This window comes from Eleutherodactylus coqui, chromosome 3 (genome assembly GCF_035609145.1).
Source record: "Eleutherodactylus coqui strain aEleCoq1 chromosome 3, aEleCoq1.hap1, whole genome shotgun sequence".
Taxonomy (NCBI): Eukaryota; Metazoa; Chordata; class Amphibia; order Anura; family Eleutherodactylidae; genus Eleutherodactylus; species Eleutherodactylus coqui.
The window spans coordinates 267,256,783-267,276,337 of NC_089839.1; the positions used below are offsets into that span (position 1 = coordinate 267,256,783).

The following is a 19,555-nucleotide window of genomic DNA, read 5'->3' on the forward strand; positions in this document are numbered from 1 at the left end:
ATTCTGCAAAAAAAAAAAGATATGGTCCTGTTATTGCCTGTCCGATCATCATGAGCCTAGACATTCGATGTGACGAATCATTAGTCAAAATCGCAGCCATCTGAAGCATTCGATTCCAATACATTCATTCAGATGAACGATTTTCCAACATGTAAAGTCAGCTGGATGTAAAAAGTAGCATATACAGTGACTATGCCGACCGCTTTCACGAGTAGCCGTAAAATATTGGTCTTGGCATATCTTTTGGTCACGATCAACCTATGGGAGCCGGTGGCAGGGAGTGAGTTCAGCAGAGCAGATAGAATACCGGGCTGCGGCATGCGTGCGTATGTGTCTATACACAGGCAGCCGTGTGAATGGGCGAAAAAACCTGTAAATTCACTCATGCGGTTTTTGGGTGTAATGCAGGCTGACAAATATTGCAATGCCTGTGTGAATGAGCCCTAAAGAAAAAGTTATATCAAACAAAATTACGATCAATTGCTCATTAGAACACGACTACACTACTTTTTAGCAATGTATATCCATTAACACTAGAAGGATGTAATTTCCTCAAGGGGAAAGAAGAAAAAAAACCCTCCAAAAACACTTCACAGAAAACCTGCTAAGTGCATTTGGGTAGATTTGCCCATTTCGGTAATTTCTACAGTTAGTGACCTCTCATCCTCCAGCTACTGTAATGTGGGACAGTAAGAGCTGATCTGATGAGCTTTGGCTTTGATTCCATTCATTCAGTAACATGACTGACAGGGATTATATTTCAGAAGCTGCGGGCTGTTCTTAATAAAGTAATAGAGCTTTTATTCTCTTTAGCTGCTGTGATTAGATCTTCTGCAGCCCACTCTCTACCTTCGATCAGCTCAATTGCCGGCACAAAGTGTATTAATCTCATTGTCCATCCTGACCCTCAAGCCCATCCAGCAGTAGTAAGCAAAGTATTCGTATACCTACAGAAGACCATCCCAGATTGTTCTCAGCAGAGCGGCTACATGTGTATTATAGGCCCAGGAACAGCCAGGCTTTGTCTGATGTGGGCTTCCACTTTGTATTCTGGTCATTTTAGTTTGATCCGAGCCCAAGAAGCAGGATTAGACCCTGTGTGGTTGGAATAATAATACCACTTTGGTAAAACTGGAGCTTTTCCTGTAGTAATTGCTACAGTGACTCAATAGGTAATGCCTGTACCTGCTGCCCTGTCTCTAGACGAGTTTTAGACGAGTGTTAGTCAACTCTTTGGGAACTCATGCTGCCCTTATGTAGGGTTAGCTGCACATTGTTCCCACACCAAGGAGTGGTGCCCAATAACCGAACCCCTGGTCTACCTTTCCAAACTTTGTCTCAATTTAAGGCCCTTTTACACAGATGGGTTATAGTTAAAGACACTACGATTATTCAGTGATAACAAATCCAATGATTGCATGAGACGAACAAGTAAACATTCATGCAATCATAAAAAGCTAGCAGTTGTTCCCATTCCCTGGTGCAGTCCCTGCAAGACCAACGATCAAGTGAATGCGCAGATGGGTGGACCAAAAAAAAAAAAATAACCAAAACACATGACTATCTGCATGTGTAAACTGGTGGTATCTTAAAAGCAAACTTATCATTTGCTAGTTCCAATAGTTTCTTGCTCTATTGGAAAGGACCCTTATACATTCCCATTTTGGCATTGTTTATATAGAGCCTATGTGTTAAGGCCCATTTACATGCAAATATAATCATTTAAAGGATGTAATGATTGAAAGATTATGATCTATTTGCATAAAGTGTTAATGATCATTAACACTATCTTCATTTGCATGTAAGAGGGCCTCCAGGAGCTTAGCCTGTGATTGATCACTTTCCCAGCTGTGCACACAGCTGCATTGTTTGGCTCTGGGCTGCTGGCAGATTACAAGGTTATCTGCTGACTCCCATGGAGATTAATCTGTCAGACCGCACACTTATGTGTTTGCTTTACCTGTCAGTAGCTGAACGATAGATTTTAAGTCCACCTTAAAAAAATCATAGTTTAAATGAAGTGTACAATGCCCGTGTTTACATGTTACGATTATTGCTCATTTTCAGCGATAATTATGTGTTAATGGGCCTCTGGTCGTTCTACATGTTATACTTGCAGGGCCTATGGTAGCAACAGATTAGGATGAGGCCACATGTATGCTTTCATGCTATTTTACCACTAACCAGCATGGCTTTGGGACCAGAATTTGTCAGATAATTCTTGTAAGTATTTAACATGTTTCATGTTTAAGACACAAAAAACAAATCCACAGAATAAAGGCTGGGTTCACATGGGGCATATTCCCGTCGGAAATCTCGCGGTTTGGCCGCAGCAAAAACCGAGAGATTTCTGCCGGGAGAACTGCCGCGGTTTAAGCCACGGCGACTTTGAAGCGGCCCGGCCGCTTGCTTTTCCGTTGCGGCCAGCGCTCCATAGAGGAGAGCGCGGCCGTGACGAAAATAAACAAAAGAGTAAACAGACATGCTGCATCTTTTGAAACCACGGCTGCCGCATCCGTGGTTTCACCCGGATTTACCGCAGCGGACTAGCCGTCCCGTGTGGACAAGATTTCTGAGAAATCTCGTCCACATGGCTGGTTAATCCCGAGATTAGCGGCCGCGGGTGGATCTGCCGCGGCAAAACCGCTTTGTGTGAACCCAGCCTTAAAGGGTTTGTCCCGCGCCGAACCGGGTTTTTTTTTTCCCCAACAGCCCTCCCCGTTTGGCGCGAGACAACCCCGATGCAGGGGTTAAACAAGAACACTGGACAGCGCTTACCTGAATACCTGCGCTCCGGTGACGACTTACTTACCTGCTGAAGATGGCCGCCGGGATCTTCTCCCTCGGTGGACCGCAGGGCTTCTGTGCGGTCCATTGCCGATTACAGCCTCCTAATTGGCTGGAATCGGCACGTGACGGGGCGCAGCTACACGGAGCCCCATTGAGAAAAGAAGACGACCCGGACTGCGCAAGCGCGTCTAATTTGGCGATTAGACACTGAAAATTAGACGGCTCCATGGAAACGAGGACGCTAGCAACGGAACAGGTAAGTGAAAAATTTCTGATAACTTCTATATGGCTCATAATTAATGCACAATGTACATTACAAAGTGCATTACAAAGTGCATTAATATGGCCATACAGAAGTGTATAGACCCACTTGCTTTCGCGGGACAACCCCTTTAAGTGTTTCTATTTTTCACATTTCCCATAAAACTTTGTTTGGACAAAGTAGGTTGTACGACTAGAGGAAACCCCACACATTTTATGTGAAAATGTTTATTATATAATAAATACATTGTAGCAAAATGAGTGATTCATAGACTCTTCCGGTCTACAGAGTCATATTGGTCACATTAAAAAAAGTTTGACATTACAGCTTTTTCTTGGAAGAGGACAATTACCAAACAGAAGAATTCACCTATCAGTTTTAGACAGATGTGTCCACTGAAATGGTAAGCTCCAGCAGTAAGGCCTCTTTCAGTGGGCAGGTTTCTACTCAAATTTAGAAGGGATTGTCCACTTAAGCAGCTGTACTTGCCCGTTCTCTGACACAGAGATCCAACTCTACAGCCGCACTGTTGTCCTGGTGTCACCGGGCATCATGTGGCCAGAGTGTCTCTGCCTGTTCTCCTGGCATTGGCGCTCTCATCCTAGGCACCCGGATACCGCGGCGGTCATATGATATCTGGCGACATGTTCAACACCAGAGAGGATGACAGAACTACAGAGCTGGATAATGGAAGCAGATGGGCAAGTACAGCTGCTGGTATAAGTTTAGCAGAGTTGCTGGTATGGGGAGGGGAATGTTGTCTGGTAATTGGACAACCTCTAAGCCAGGACCAGGGGTGTAACTGATTATAATGGAAGCATTTATATTTTCCCCTGGTTTTGACTTAAAGTGCAGATAGTCAGTATTTTGTAATAGTGCCCTAAACTCGTAAGCATATTTAGGGAGATGTAGCAAAACTAGTCTTCAAATCTTGCAGCACTCAAAAGAAAGAAAGACTTTTTGCTCCAAGATGACCATTACATCTCAAGTTAAAAAAAAAACAAAAAAGGAAAGCGTCTTTCATGCCATCTAATTTGATCCCAACTTGGAATTACTTTATTTTCTCTTGTTTCAGTTTTGCCACATCTCCCCATTGGCTCCCTGAGTCTTTATTAAGTTTTTAAAAAGTGTCTGGAAATGGCCTAACTACCCAGTACTCGCCCCTTAGTGTCCCACAGCTCCAATCCCAGAAGCCCCAGCAGCAGTCATGTGCCGTTCATCCTTCACATGACCACTGCAGTCAGTTCTCAGTGGTCTCAGCAAGACCTTTAAAGAGGGCAAATACTGGAAAGTTTATTTTCGGCCATTCCCTGCCTTTAATCTTTCTTTTAAAAGCCTTACAAAACGCTTTGAAGGCTTGTTTGCACAAAGTCATTTTATACCAAGTCAGTAGTTTAGAAAGTTACGAGTGACATTTCCACCAAGTACAGTCATAGTACATGGACCTCCATTTCTGAAAAACAAGTTATAGTATATAAGCAGCTATTAAAGTCTTGGGTAAGTAGATGAGGCCCCTATAAACCTTACAGATTCCCGATTTCGCACTTTTAACGAAATTAAGCTTAACATTTCCACTAGCAAAAATTGTCAGGCTAAGCTTCCATTTGCAAAGGCCTCAAATACGAGATGCATATCTTGTGGCCCACATTTTAAAAACTGCCTCACCGTGTACATTCTGCGCCATTTTTAATACTAAGCATAGCTAGATTTATGCACATGCTCCATTCTGGCTTTGCACATGTTAAACTGTACTCCAAGCAGCCCAATAAAAGGTGAACCTCGATTCACATAATAAAGTTCTTTCCTGAAGGACAGCAGTCCACAACACTGCAGAGCCATTACTAACTCATATCATTTGGACAGAAACAAGCCGGTCCTTAAAAATCCTTTTTATGACTATACTTGAAAGCCATATAAAGCACCAATCAATATATACCCTGAGATAAGCAAAGTCTACCTGATACTACTAGGATGCATCCTATGTGACATACAAATAAAAAATGGTTAAAAGGCAACTACAGCAAGAAGGGATCTGTCATTATGCCTGAGGACGTGGTGAAGGGCGTAGGGATAGTCTTTGGTGTTCTAAAAAACGACCAGTGTCCCCATAGGCTCTGTACTTGGCATAAGGGTGATCTGTTTAGCTGGAGTGCTCCTTGAACGCCTGAGAAAAAGCACAAGAGTACTTCCCATTTTAAAGCAGCAAACTACTCTGCAAAGGAAGGGTCTCATCAGCTTGGGTCTGACTGTTGGAACCCCACCAAGGGTCCCGAGTGGATGGAGGATTGGTCATGTGTTCAATGACCTTGGTCATCTTCTATAGACCCTTTGAGATAAATGCAGGGGTAGTGCATCTACTTCACCATTACACCATTCATTCAGGACCTCCAGTTCATGACCAGTGGGAATTCCAAAGGTCAGACCCCAGCCAGATAGAGTTATCCACCTATGCTGCAGATATGGGATAGCTTCTTATACACAAATAGCTTAGTGTATGGTGCCAGTCAAGTTCTCTAAGGCACTTGGGACTGTAGGGATAGTTCAAGGTAAAAGTGGTCCTTGAAGCAAAGCATTTGTGATTCATGCCCGCTCCATTTGGTGTGGCACCAGGTACATTCACCATCAAGTGTTCAGAATGATTTGCATAGGTCCGTTCAGCAGTAACAAGGCATTTTTTCCCCCCAGTGTTTTCTTCAAAGTTGGTAGATTGCAGCCAGGAATGTTATCAGAAAGGCAGCGTTTCCACAGATGTATATTGTCAGCACGATCTTCTTGAAGGTGTGGCCCTGAAAATGGAAAGATAGTACATTTAGAAACCATGCGAAAAGCTGCAGAACAAGATAGCAGTTAGTGAGCGCCCTCTGCTGGCCATTAGGCTGTATGAACACAGCCAAACAAATTTTGGTCTGGAAAAAGTTTTCCATGCATTTGTGATGTGTTACATCTGTTTACCACTACTGCTTCTCTTTTTATGTAGTCCACATAGTAACGTGTTAAAACGCATTGCGCTCCCATGTAAATCACATCATACGACTGCGATGCATTTATTTTTTTCACACTCCCATTCTTGAAGAATCACACAAATAGGACAGGCAATCATTTTCTAAAAATGCAGACCGTAAATCCAGTCTGATGGTGAGAAAGAAAAAAAACAAAAAAAAGTCACCCCAACGAATAACGCTTTATAGGAACAAGTGCAAGTAGATAAAGTCTCTACTTGCAGTTAAGCAGGGTGAAGCATTAGCACAAGTCCACATGGGGTGGATGTACCACAGATTTTCCATGCAGCCCCTCCGCAAGGACGATCTGCTACATTTACATCAGCAGCAAAGTGGAGGAGATTAAAAATCCCATCCAGACGCTGCAGAAAAACATCCAGTTCCGCAACTGACTTGTGGAGCAGATTTTGGATCCGCGGCAGGGCAATTACAGCACTGGATTTACTAGCAAATATATACACTACACCAGTGGATTAGGGAAATGCCTGAGCTTTATACTGGACAATCAGAAATTACATTGATTTTAACTGTTGGGCCGCAGTAAGGGTTGAAAGGCTCTTATATGGCTATCTGCTGACTGGTTATAACTGCAAAATGTGGCATTCCAGATCCACGAGGCTTTCCTGTCACATCTACAGAGAGAGAGAATGTTCTAAAAAAGTATATCCAGGGACTCGCATTGGGTAATGCCCACTTCTATCCAACATCCTGCAATAGATAAGGCCTCACGCCGTGCAATGACTTCCTACTACCAAGTGTTGGCACTCTGTATGCTGCCTTGGTCTCTATGGGAGATCAAAGGCATCTGATTGTACAGAATACCCTTAAGAGGCAAACTACGCAATATGGCAGACATCAATGGGCCTTGTAATATGTGGCTACATGACTGGAACCTCTATGCAGCCGTAATACGATCTTCCTCCAAGAGTAAGGCCGCCTGCACACGGCAAAGCCAGATTCTGCATGTGGGAGCCCACAGCAGAGTGCAGCCCTGACAGCAGCCGGCGTCCGCCCGTACCTGGTTTTTCTTCTTCATCTGTACTGCAGATGGCTGTGGCTAGCCGTGGTCAGACATGTGCAGCACAGATTTTTCTCAAATGTTTATTTTTCCCCATGCAGTCACTACGCGATGACGCAGAATCCGCAACCTGTCTGCAATGTTAATGGTGGACAGACCGCAGGTTGGACAGCTTCCATTGGCTTTAATGAAGCCATCCGTGAGGACACCACACCAAGATAGAGCATGCTGTGATTTTTCCTCCCCCCGCAGAAATCCCAATTGGTTTCCACTAGTGTTCAGGAAGAATCGATTTCCCATAGCTTGCTATGAGCAGTATTTGCTGTGGATCTGCGGCACAGACGCCCGCTGTGAATTCTGCAGCAAAAATACATTTGTGTGCAGGTGGCCTAAGCAGACCGACATAGCAATGTGATAGACTTACATCATCTTTCGCTCTCGATGGCTTTAGCATCTGTACTCTATCTTCTAGCAGCTTTCCACTTCCTGCAAAAAAAAAAAAAAAGTATTTAAATAGTCTGGCGTTACAAAATAAATAAAATTATGCCATTTCTTAAAGCAGCAGGTGTATATTATGTGCACTACGGTCAGAAACAGACCAGTAACCCGCGCTTCAACAATTTTGTCCTCGTTACATGAATTGGGTTCCGCATACCGACTACTAGCATGACATCACTTCTGTAGCCCCCATCCCTCACACAGGAGCTGCAGCTACATCCCCCCTACTCTCAAACTTCCATTAATGCGTTACTACAAAAAGATTGCCAGGGAAGAGATAGCCGACAGAAAGGGAAAGCAGTAACTGTTGAGGAATCCATAAAATGAAAATCGGTGGCACTATACTGGAAGAGGGACAATAAATTTTGCCTTTGATCAAATACACTGTTCTTTCCAACTTTACATAGATCCAGAGTACAAGCCACTCTAAGAAGCTTTGTAATATTCAGTATGTCAGAAAAATGGTCCTCTTGCCACTTCTTCCAATTCCCCCCCTCAATGGAAACCTCTGAATTCACTGCAAAACCTTATAGTATCAATGTACTGAGGAATTAGATTACATGTTGCCAATAATATATCGAGGGGAGCAGCTACAGAGGCATAAACACTGCTGCTGTCTCTAGTAAGTTTTCTACCTCCTCCCTAGTGCTGGAATCACAGCTACACTGCTCAGTACTGCTGTATAAAGTCCTAAGTAAAGCTACTTCTGAGTGTATGCTACAGAGAGCTGGGTGAGCAGGATCTCCTTCATGCATAGAGTATAGAAGACATAACAGGCTCCTCCCACCAGCTCAGAGCTGAAAATCAGATTGAGCCTGCAGAGGGCAGAAAGGTTATATATGCGGGATACAAGCCATAATGGGTAGAAATTGTGTACATGAGATATAACCTCTAAAGAGCCAGGCACACTTAATGCTTCGATGTAAGGAAGCACATCCCTAATATGCATATCTAGGAATACACTGGAAGGTGAATGCTGGGTGTCTGCTTACTAGGAAACCCTGACATCACCAGGACAGCGTGGATTTATAAAATAACCAGTCCCCAGTGACTTGCATGGCTATACTCCCAGGGTCATGATATCAAACAGGCAGAGGTACATTTATGGCTACGACACAAGTGGGAATGCAGCGAATGTTTCCAGTGAACTCATTCATTGTCCGACTGCCTAAGCTGCATTTAGATAAATGAGTACCTTCGTGTCGACAGAAGCAATGAACCTCCAGCAAGATGTCTATAAACACATGCCATAGGACGAATCCAACCATCGTGTAGGTGTCCCAAGGGTCCGGGAGGTTCAAAGCTGGTAGATCCATGCCCAGGAACATTGCAGCCACTGCAGGAGGAAAATTATATAAAATCACAATAGAAAAAAACAACCTGATGCTTGTGTCAGTGACAAAAGAGAAGCAATACACAAACCTCAGTTTTTGTTTGTTCTTCTCTATCCCCATAATTGTAACAAGAGTTAAGGGAGTTTCCTGGGCAAATACTGAGGACATTCCCAAAATCTCGAGGACTAACTCTACGTCAATCAATTGTTCCAGCACTTCCCCCATCAGCATAATACACAGGGTAGAGTGGAAGCTGATGCGCCGACCTGTGTAGTGGCCAGCACTGGTAATTACAGGTTTAGCTCATTAAAATTAATTACAAGCATTAGTCACTACACAGGGGTTGCATCACCAGCTTAAACGCCATACCCCGGATTTTTTGTAGATAACAATGGGCTCTGAAAAAGGTTGATCAGCCAGGATATTAAGCAGTAGATCCCATCAACCTTTGGAAGACAAGTCATCATTTGCATTTGCTTGGAAAACCACTTTAAGGACAGAGGGAAAAAAAAAAAAAAAAATTGCTGGGTTCAAAATTATGATCAACACATTCAGCCAATGTGGAACGTTTTCTCATTTACTAGCTGCTAATTGACCACAGGACTAGCGAACATGTAGGTTATGCTCTTATACATTGACCACTGCTTTCCTTGTATACTCTACAGACTGGAGGAGAAAGTTTACCCAGACAGGTAAACCAATATGCCAGAAATATAAAGGCTAGTTGTCTGGGAAGCCCGCTGAACATAGTGACTTTTCAGCTGCTTGTAATTAAAGCCACGATAATGAGTGAACTTTCATTGATAGCCGTCTCATGTAAACATGGGACCCGACAGGGTACTAAGAAGTTGCAGTCACTTCTTGCTCAGTATAAACAGGCAGGCATTCATCTGAACGAATGCCTGTTTACTGTAAATGGAGGCAGCCGGCCAGAGGAAGAGATCTCTGGCACGCTCCACCTCCATTCACTGAAAGGCCATCACTCCTGCATTATAGCACCTGAGAGTTGTCCCAAGCAAAGCCACCCTTAGGCCTCATGTCCACGGGGAAAATCAGGCCCGCTCCAGATTCTTCATGGAGAATCCGTAGCGGGTCCCTCCTGCCCCATGGACATGAGCGCTGAAAATGAGAATAAATAAGAATTAACTCACCTCTCGCCCACTCCGGATCTTCTTTTCACCGCAGCGTCATCTTCTCTGCGTCGCGGCCGGATCTTCTTTCTTCGGCCCGGCGGATGCGCAGGGCACGTTTGTGACGTGCCCCGCGCATGCGCCAGCACGAAGAAAAAAAGATCCGGCCGCGACGGAGAGAAGATGGCACCGCGGCGAAGGGAAGAACCGGAGCGGGTGAGTAAAATCCGATTTTTGTCTCCCGCGGATCCGGGCGGCTTCCAGAGGCTTCAATAGAAGACTGCGGGAGCCGTACCCGCGGGAGACCCGCACGAAAATGGAGCATGGTCCAGAGTTTTTCATGCTCCATTTTTTTAAAAAAATCAGTTTTATTGACCCTCCGCGGGTATTTATCTACCCGCGGGTGGTCAATGCATCCCTATGGGATGCGGATCCGCGGGCAGGAGAAGAGTTAAAATCCGCTGCGGATTTTAATTCTTCTTTTGCCCGTGGACATGAGCCCTTAGACAACTTACCTGCTGTAAGTGTATATGACAACCCCCCCTTGAGGCTCTAGTTGTAACCAAAGCTTTAATAATTTAAAAAAAAACAAAAAAAAAAAAAAACAGAATAAAGTTTCTCCTTTCTTTAGAAACTTATTTTACTCAGATGTTAATACTACAGCAGCTGCCGTAGTAAGTGGGACATATAAACTACAGAAGAACTTACCCGCCACTATTCTGGCAACTGTACCAGTTGCCCAGTGAGTCCAGTTAAATAATGGCCTCCTGTATGGGAAAATATTAAATAAAGTTAATTTGCTTACCCGGAAATTTGCTTCGCAAACATTGATGGGGTTTATAATTTCATATATTGTAAATATGATTAACTTTCAACAAGACTATAGAAGTCATTCTGGGGTATAGCCTAGATTCAGAATACACACGTGTGTACAGTGGAGTCACCCCAGGCACCCCCCGCATGGACCCTCGGTTCAGTTTCGACGAATGTTGTGTCACAAACTATGCGATCATCTATTGCTTGGATGTACATACAGAAGCTGCTGTCTGATGTAGAGGAGCTACTAGGAAATAAGGAGCTTGCCAATGCCGCTCCATCATACCAGCCACCGGCTATTTCACAGCTGAGTGATTAATAATCAGGAACTCTACTGTATGAACCACACACAAAATACATAAACCCGGCCCCTAGAAGTCATCATTTTGCTGTAAAACCTTGCATGCAGTTCCATCTCAGGCAGATGTGCAAATGATTAGAGTTGTGGCATGATTACATGAACAGTCTTGCCACCTGAGTGGTACCACTCGTGGCCTATAAAAAGGCTCCCAGAGGCTACTTGTATGTAGTGGACCTTCTGCAGCTTGTTGACCACTAGACACGACTAGCAATAAGGGCGAATTATTGGAATGCAAGAAGCTGTATGGTCGTATCGACAAATTGCCGCCACCTGGGCCATTCTGACCAGATTGCTAGATGGTCTTGGGATCAGTGGATGAATGAGGGCACACACTGACTGGACTCTGGATGCCCTCAACAGACCACCAGTAGAGAGGATTGACCATCGAACAAGAGCAACGTCAGTTTTGCTGTTTGCTATCCACATACAAGTGGCACCATCACTACACGCCTTTGTGCCTGCTTGAACCATTTCCTGGCACTTGGACGGAGGACATTTGATCTCACGGTGCCCATTACACTCAGCATCACTTCTGCTTGCAGTGGTGTCATGGACAAACCTGGGCTGCTATGCAGTGGAACCAGGTTGTCTTCAGCTATGAGTCCAGGTTTAGTTTGAGCACTGACGGCAGTGTTTGTATCTGGAGACCTGGGGGGCGAGTGCCTCGCTGTTGACTTTGATATGGGGCGGCACACTGCATATGCCATTGTATACAACAGTCGGTCATCCCTAGTAGTGGTATGAGGGACAATGACAGCTCAGCGATATGTTCAGGACATCCTTCAGCCACATGTGTTCCTCTCATGGCCACTTCCAAGAGGCATTTTCCAGCAGGATAATGCTCGGATGCACAAAGCAAGGGTGGAGATATTACTGTGACACACTGCCACATGTCCATTGCTTGTTCAGTCACCAGAATTATCACCAATAGAACATGTATGGGATCTTCTGGGATGCCAACTTTGACAGCCTACAAGTTAGCATAATCTAGAGGCTCAGTTACAGCAAGTGTGAAGAAATGTGCTACAGGATACCATACAGAACCTGTATGGCTCAATACCCACCCGTATTCACATCTTGTAGCCAAGCTAGAGGCGGTACAACAGGGTACTAGAGCCTCCATGTAGCACCTCTAGCTTGGATACTAGGTGTGATACGGGTGCGAATCAGGATAATAGAGCCTTCCTTCAAGGGGTCAGTTTTCCCCAATAAGTAATCCTTTTGCTCCGACATTGTAATCACTTAATTATATCAATACTACAATTACACAAATTTCATTAGATTCCAACAACTCCTAGGTGCTAACAAGGAAAACCACAACTTGACGAATAAAGACAATATGCATTCAGTCTATAGTAATTTGCTTCATACTTGCGACTGTAGGGTTGAGGTCTGGAAATGGCAATCAACAGCTGAAGAAACGTCAGCGCCATCACTACACAGCCCAAATAGGGATGGCAGCCAGCCCTCTGCAACAAGATACATTAGTGTAAGCATTTACACATGTCCTGACCTGTAAATAAGTGCATGAATACTAATCATACTTGAGATGTTAAGGGGGGGGGTGATCATCAAAAGACATCGGTGGCGGTCTGACTCTTCGAAACCTCATCAGTTAGCCGCTTCAGAGGGCTGTGGCAATAGCAGGTGCAACCACTACTAAAAATATGGCACTGTTCCTGGTCAATAAGGAAGGGTGTATGGCATATGAAGCGCTACAGCCCTAACAGCTGATCAATAGGGGTGCTGGGGGTCAGAATACGGATGTCCCAGATGACTCATTTAGGTAAAAGCTGTATTGAATAATCTTTTAAAGTCTGCAAAATCTGCACTAAAACACTGATTGCTGCATAGCAGGTCATTAAAGGGGTACTGGTATTCCGATGTGGGAATTTTATGGCATACCCACAGAAAATGCTGTAAAGGGTACAATAGTTGTGGGTCCCAGAGGGGAACTCACACCCATTTCATTTTGAACACACAACCGCCAACCAAGGGTGTAACTATAGGGGGGTGCAGGGGATGTGGTTGCACCCGGGCCCAGGAGCCTTAGGGGGCCCATGAAGCCTCTCTTCTACATATTGGGAGCCCAGTACTATGAAAAAGCATTATAGTTGGGGGCCCTGTTACAGATTTTGCATCGGGCCCAGAAGCTTCAAGTTACGCCTCTGCCGCCAACTATATGCAGTGGCCAAGTGTGGCTAGGACGACAAAAACAGCAGTTTCGGCTTGGACTCTACTGGAGTTATGGAAACGGCACAGCTGCTCTTGGCTGACTCAGTCCTCCTAGCTACCTCGTTGCTTGCAGTACTCGCATTAAGGCCATGTTTGACCAAGTTGAGAACCCCTGTAGACAGGTCCTAATGGAATAATCACAATTAACCCCTTGAGTGGCACGCCCGGAAATTTTCCGGGACGAGCTCCACTGCTCAGTGACATAGCCCGGAAGATTTCCGGGCTATGTATCACTATGGGAGCTGCAGAGCACAATGCCACAAGCTATGGCAGTGTGCTCTGCCTGCACAGACCCACAGAGAACAAAGTAAGGGCTTTGAAAAACCAGCAGAAGATATTGCCGATATGTCGGCAACCTCCTGCTTTGTTTACAGGTTGCCATAGAGACCATCGGCTTGTCAGAAGCAAGCCGATGGTCTCTGTGGCAGGGAGAGCTTGGTGCTTGGCTGTGAGAGGACAGCTAGGTACCTGCTCTTACAGCAGAGATCAGAGAAAACCTCCAATCTCTGCTGTGTTAACCCTTTACATGCTGCAGTCTATGTGACTACAGCATGTAAAGGGCTGTCACTGCAGCATGTAAAGGGCTGTCACCATCGGACCCCCGGAATGTGATCAGGGGTCCTGATGGGTCGCTGTGGAAGTCCCCTAAAGGGACAAAAAAAAAAAAAAAATTAAAAAAAAAAAATTATAAAAACACTTGTCTCCCTTTACTTTGTAAAAAAAAATCAAAAATACAATCACACATGTGGTATCCGTGCGTCGTAATGACCCAGAGAAGGAAGTTAATACATTATTTAACCCCTTAATGACATGGCCCCTTTTTTCTTCCCCCCCCCCCCCCCCCCCCATTTCTTTTTTTCCTCCCCCCTGTTTAAAAAAAATCACAACTTGTCCCGCAAAAAACAAGCCCTTATATGGCCATGTCAATGGAAAAATGAAAAAGTTATGGCTCTTGAGACGCAACTGCAAAATTAGTTGAAATTCAATGATTAGACCATTTTAAAAAACCTGCCCTGGTGGGCACGACAGGGTGGTAGGAAACCCGCCTCTCAAGGGGTTAAGGGATTTGCTGAGAACGAAAACATACAACGAAGTTCAACAGTAACAGCCGGTTGGCCAAGTTTGTATGTCATCACATACAGGGTATTTAACTAGATATCGGATTTTCTGCAAGCGCAGACATGCTTTACTCACAGCGCTCCAGTGCCCGCGGTATAAAAACGGCAGCACAAATGCTGCAACGGTCAGCACCACTGTCGTGATCATGAGAAGACGATGAACCTGAAGGAGATAGAAAAGAAGTCTCAAATTAGCTTAAGGGGCTCTTCACTTTTCTATCATGAAGGAACAAAAGCAAAAATGTAGCGCCAGATCTGTCAGATACCAATGGCCCCCGATGGATCCCGTTGACTTATAATGGGGTCCATTAGGCACCATTGTGATGTCCCTCTTTTTGTCTTGTATGGCATTGCGTGCTAGGATTTTCTCTCTCAAATATAATGAAATCTCCAAATGGGAGTGAGAGGATCCCAAAGCTAATCGAGTTACTTCCAATTGCATAAAATAAAGACGGTGGGAGTTTGTTTTTTTTTTATAACGTTGAATGATTTTTCAATAGGCAGAGTGGAAAACATGGCATGATGAGTCCTGTACAACTCCCCATGCATGGTGACTGACAATTCACTTCTCTGCACCACATCATGGCTAACATGTGCACAAACCATAGTATTTTGCATAAAAAAAAGTGCGCATTAAAGGTGTCACACACCCTTTTTCTAGACAGGTCTTGCAAACCATTAAGATTGTGATTTAAAGAAGTTCATGTTCTCCACTTTGATCGAGTACTAATGCCCCAATATACCCCTTTACCACACCGAAACGAAGAATTTCTTCACAGCATTTGAGGCATCCCCCCACCCCCTTTTTTTTTCTTTAAGAAAAGTGTAAGACACCTGAAACCAAATTTTCTCCCCACACAGAGTTGATTCCGGCCAGACAGGTTTGAAGAAACGAGCAACAAGGACACCGATGCTGACTGTAGTCATCCAGGCAATAAACATCATTGCACCTATGGGAAGCAGAACAAGTAGAGGTTAGGGAAAAATGGCTTCTATACCCCAAGCTTCAAACAACCAGAACACAAGGGAAGTATTGCTTAATTTGAAGCATTTCCTATTTAAGAAGCCCTTTTTAAAAAGAGGGCTAAAGAATAGGAAGACCCATACCCAGAGCAATAAAAAGTCATTACCCCCACCATAAAGTAAAAGACGAAATAGAGGGACTAACCATGGAACTTCATGAGCAGAGGAGATCGTGATCCACCAACGTCCTCAACAGATCGGGCAACGTTATACATTCTGCCGGTTACAAGAGGCTGCCGCTGGTGTCTCTGAAGAGTTCCTTGATTTTAAAGAGATAAATAAGATTAATTCTGCATCTTATGGCATCTGTGATAATCAATAAGGTATTTCTCCACATACCATCCTCATCAGCATCACCATCAGCTATGAATATATAATAGCTGCCGTCCAGTGGAAATCGCTTTGGAGAGTCTGGAATATGAAGGTTTCTGCGGAACGAACATTGAAGAATGCCATCTTCTATCCTCCATGCCATATCACGCAGCTTGTCCTGCAGCAAGAACACATATTTGGGGCTTGTGGAAGGAAACAGAACGCCCTTTACACAACTTCAAAAAAACAACCCAAAAAAATGACAAAGTTTTTTTTAATACCACATAGGAAAATTGTATGAAAAGAGGTTGGTGCAGCAATGGATAGACAGGGAGGTCTGGTTTCTCCTTAGGCAAAGCACCTAGAAGGTGTGAGACGACGTGAGCCAAAGCATTGATGGCCTTATAATTCCCAGTCATTGTCACAAGGCTTGTTTAAAGAGTCTGACATTGACTTGAGGGAAAGCTGTCTTCCAATAGGTGGCGCTGCCGGGGTATTGTTCCACCTTTCCAAATGGATAGACATGTAATTCATTTGGGAGTTTTCAGCTAAATTTTTGGTACTGGATTCGCCACACCACAGAGCAAACCTGTTTAGGCTGGCTCACTTCTCATCTCTTGGTCCTCACTTGCTGAGTAATGGTTTTGGGTGTGTGAAAGCTTCACCATTTAATCCCCCAGTGTAATTATATATATTTTTTTTTAAAAACACAGTAATAGACAAAGACTTTTTTCTGCAGCCATCCAATCTTCAATTTTTTTTTTATTACATCTGTATATAAGGAGACAGAGCAACATTCAAAGCTAGTAACACAATGGGCAAGGCCAAAAAAAAAAAACACAGACATGTCCATCCAGCTCAGCCTATCATTTCCCCCAATGTTTATCAAGAAACTGCCACACAAACTATAGAAATGGCTTTTCAGTTGTGGAAACCATTTTACTATACATTCCCTCTTTTGATCCTGCTGTTTACACACAAATACAAGCTTCCTAGTGACACATTCTCTTACTGATAAGAAAGAAAAGGAGGGGAGAAGAGGAAGGAAAAGGGAGATAGGAGGTGTGTGTGGGGGTGGGGGGGGGGGGGTGGGGGGAGGAGAAGGAAAGGAGGGAGAGGTAGAGGTGAGGAAAAAGGAGGGAAAAAAGGGTTTTTTATTATACCCATCTACACAGTATAGATATTAGATATAGTCTCTTGTACACTACAATTTAAATTCACATGCCATTTTATTTTATTATTTCCAGTCAACATACTTGGATAATTAACATCGCATCGTCCATTTTATTTTACTCCATTACTACTTTGCATGTTTGCAGAGACTCCACCCCCCCCCCATATGTTTTTCCCCTTGTTATATTTATACAATAGAATACATATATTACTATATCTTATGTTTCTTACATCAGCCTAGGCAAACACATACATGCATGCATGCATGTATATCTACCTATGTAGCAATTAACAACATTTAAATTGTTAATGTATTGTACCCTGGAATGTATTAGACTCTTATGTGCATCTCCCACACAAGCCTAACACTGCTCTTTCTCAAGACAAGCCCTGCGACACCCACTGCTCATAAGAGGGGCTGCTCATACCCCCCTACCTTTGCCCTGGCCTAACAGTGATATTAATAAAGCCTATTCTAGTTGCGTTTCCTACACATTACACGTTAGTAGCAACATACACCTTAAGGCGTTAACATATGTTAATCATTAAGCCAATCATGAGTTATGACGCGCGTGCGGGGGGGGGGGGGGGGGGTTGTTAGTGTGCAATTTCCACTATATCTGTACCGTGAGGTTAAGAATAAACCAGAAGTGTATTGATGGTTGACTAACATGGAGTCAGACTGCGTTGCCTTGCATGCATGCTACTTCTTATACTTCATTTGGAAAAGGACAGTGAATTCAGCTGGAATATGATACTATTCCCATAACACCCTGTTAAACCTGGTAAGTAACCTTGCCTTTATTCTTTTTTTGTAACCATCCCAGGATTTACAAATAAAGAATTTATATACAAATACATAGACCAGGACATTATAAAACCCTCACCTCCACTACAAAAATATATCTACACCATATAAAATATTGTATTATTTCCATCAATAGGCCAGAAGTACTTATTTAGTTTTTGCCCTGTTAAATTAGCTGGAAAGGAGGCCCATGCTGTAATATCATGATCTTCTGTAATTACCGGTGTCGTCACATCTGGATGGGTGCGTCCTGTATTGTAGCCAGGGTTTATCTTAACAGACTGACCTTGGATCCCACAAAGGTAGACATCATCATCCCCCTGCGAAAGACAAATTATTAGCATATGGAAAAAATAAATAAAGATTATGAAATAAGAGTAGTCCTAAGGATTAGACAGAATGACCAAGGTTTACTCTACAGCCATAAACGTAAATCCTGAACAAATACACTACCGTTCAAAAGTTTGGGGTCACCCAAACAATTTTGTGTTTTCCATGAAAAGTCACACTTATTCACCACCATGCGTTGTGAAATGAATAGACAATAGAGCCAAGACATTGACAAGGTTAGAAATAACATTGTTTTTACATCAAACTCTGCTTTCGTCAAAGAATCCTCCTTTTGCAGCAATTACAGCATTGCACACCTTTGACATTCTAGCTGTTAATTTGTTGAGGTAAGCTTGTGAAATTGCACCCCACGCTTCTAGAAGCATCTCCCACAAGTTGGATTGGTTGGATGGGCACTTCTGGCGTACCATACGGTCAAGCTGCTCCCACAACAGCTCAATGGGGTTCAGATCTGGTGACTGCGCTGGCCACTCCATTACCGATAGAATACCAGCTGCCTGCTTCTGCTGTAAATAGTTCTTGCACAATTTGGAGGTGTGTTTAGGGTCATTGTCCTGTTGTAGGATGAAATTGGTTCCAATCAAGCGCTGTCCACTGGGTATGGCATGGCGTTGCAAAATGGAGTGATAGCCTTCCTTATTCAGAATCCCTTTTACCCTGTACAAATCTCCCACCTTACCAGCACCAAAGCAACCCCAGACCATCACATTACCTCCACCATGCTTAACAGATGGCGTCAGGCATTCTTCAAGCATCTTTTCATTTGTGCTGCGTCTCACAAATGTTCTTCTTTGTGATCCAAACACCTCAAACTTTGATTCATCCGTCCACAACACTTTTTTCCAGTCTTCCTCTGTCCAATGTCTGTGTTCTTTTGCCCATCTTAATCTTTTTCTTTTATTGGCCAGTCTCAGATATGGCTTCTTTGCCACTCTGCCCTGAAGCCCAAAATCCCGCAGCCGCCTCTTCACTGTAGATGTTGACACTGGTGTTTTGCGGGTACTATTTAATGAAGATGCCAGTTGGGTACCTGTGAGGCGTCTGTTTCTCAAACTAGAGACTCTAATGTGCTTATCTTCTTGCTTAGTTGTGCAACGCGGCCTCCCACTTCTTTTTCTACTCTGGTTAGAACCTGTTTGTGCAGTCCTCTGAAGGGAGTAGTACACACCGTTGTAGGAAATCTTCAATTTCTTAGCAATTTCTCGCATGGAATAGCCTTCATTTCTAAGAACAAGAATAGACTGTCGAGTTTCAGATGAAAGTTCTCTTTTTCTGGCCATTTTGAGCGTTTAATTGACCCCACAAATTTGATGCTCCAGAAACTCAA

The 19,555-nt window shown here is 43.8% G+C and overlaps 1 protein-coding gene across 1 annotated transcript in view; it reads right to left on the reverse strand.

Annotated features, from left to right (window-relative positions):
- Positions 1-3,263: 3,263 nt before the first annotated feature.
- LOC136621716 (putative ferric-chelate reductase 1) overlaps positions 3,264-19,555 on the reverse strand; it is a 32,482-nt gene continuing 16,190 nt past the window's right edge. The window contains exons 7-16 of the mRNA XM_066597391.1: positions 18,099-18,197; positions 15,924-16,074; positions 15,730-15,843; positions 15,396-15,511; positions 14,638-14,724; positions 12,580-12,677; positions 10,740-10,798; positions 8,763-8,903; positions 7,494-7,555; positions 3,264-5,838 (exon numbers count right to left, since the gene is read on the reverse strand). Coding sequence (XP_066453488.1) covers positions 5,746-5,838; positions 7,494-7,555; positions 8,763-8,903; positions 10,740-10,798; positions 12,580-12,677; positions 14,638-14,724; positions 15,396-15,511; positions 15,730-15,843; positions 15,924-16,074; positions 18,099-18,197 — 1,020 coding nt within the window. The 3' untranslated portion in view covers positions 3,264-5,745. The remainder of the gene's footprint in view (positions 5,839-7,493; positions 7,556-8,762; positions 8,904-10,739; positions 10,799-12,579; positions 12,678-14,637; positions 14,725-15,395; positions 15,512-15,729; positions 15,844-15,923; positions 16,075-18,098; positions 18,198-19,555) is intronic.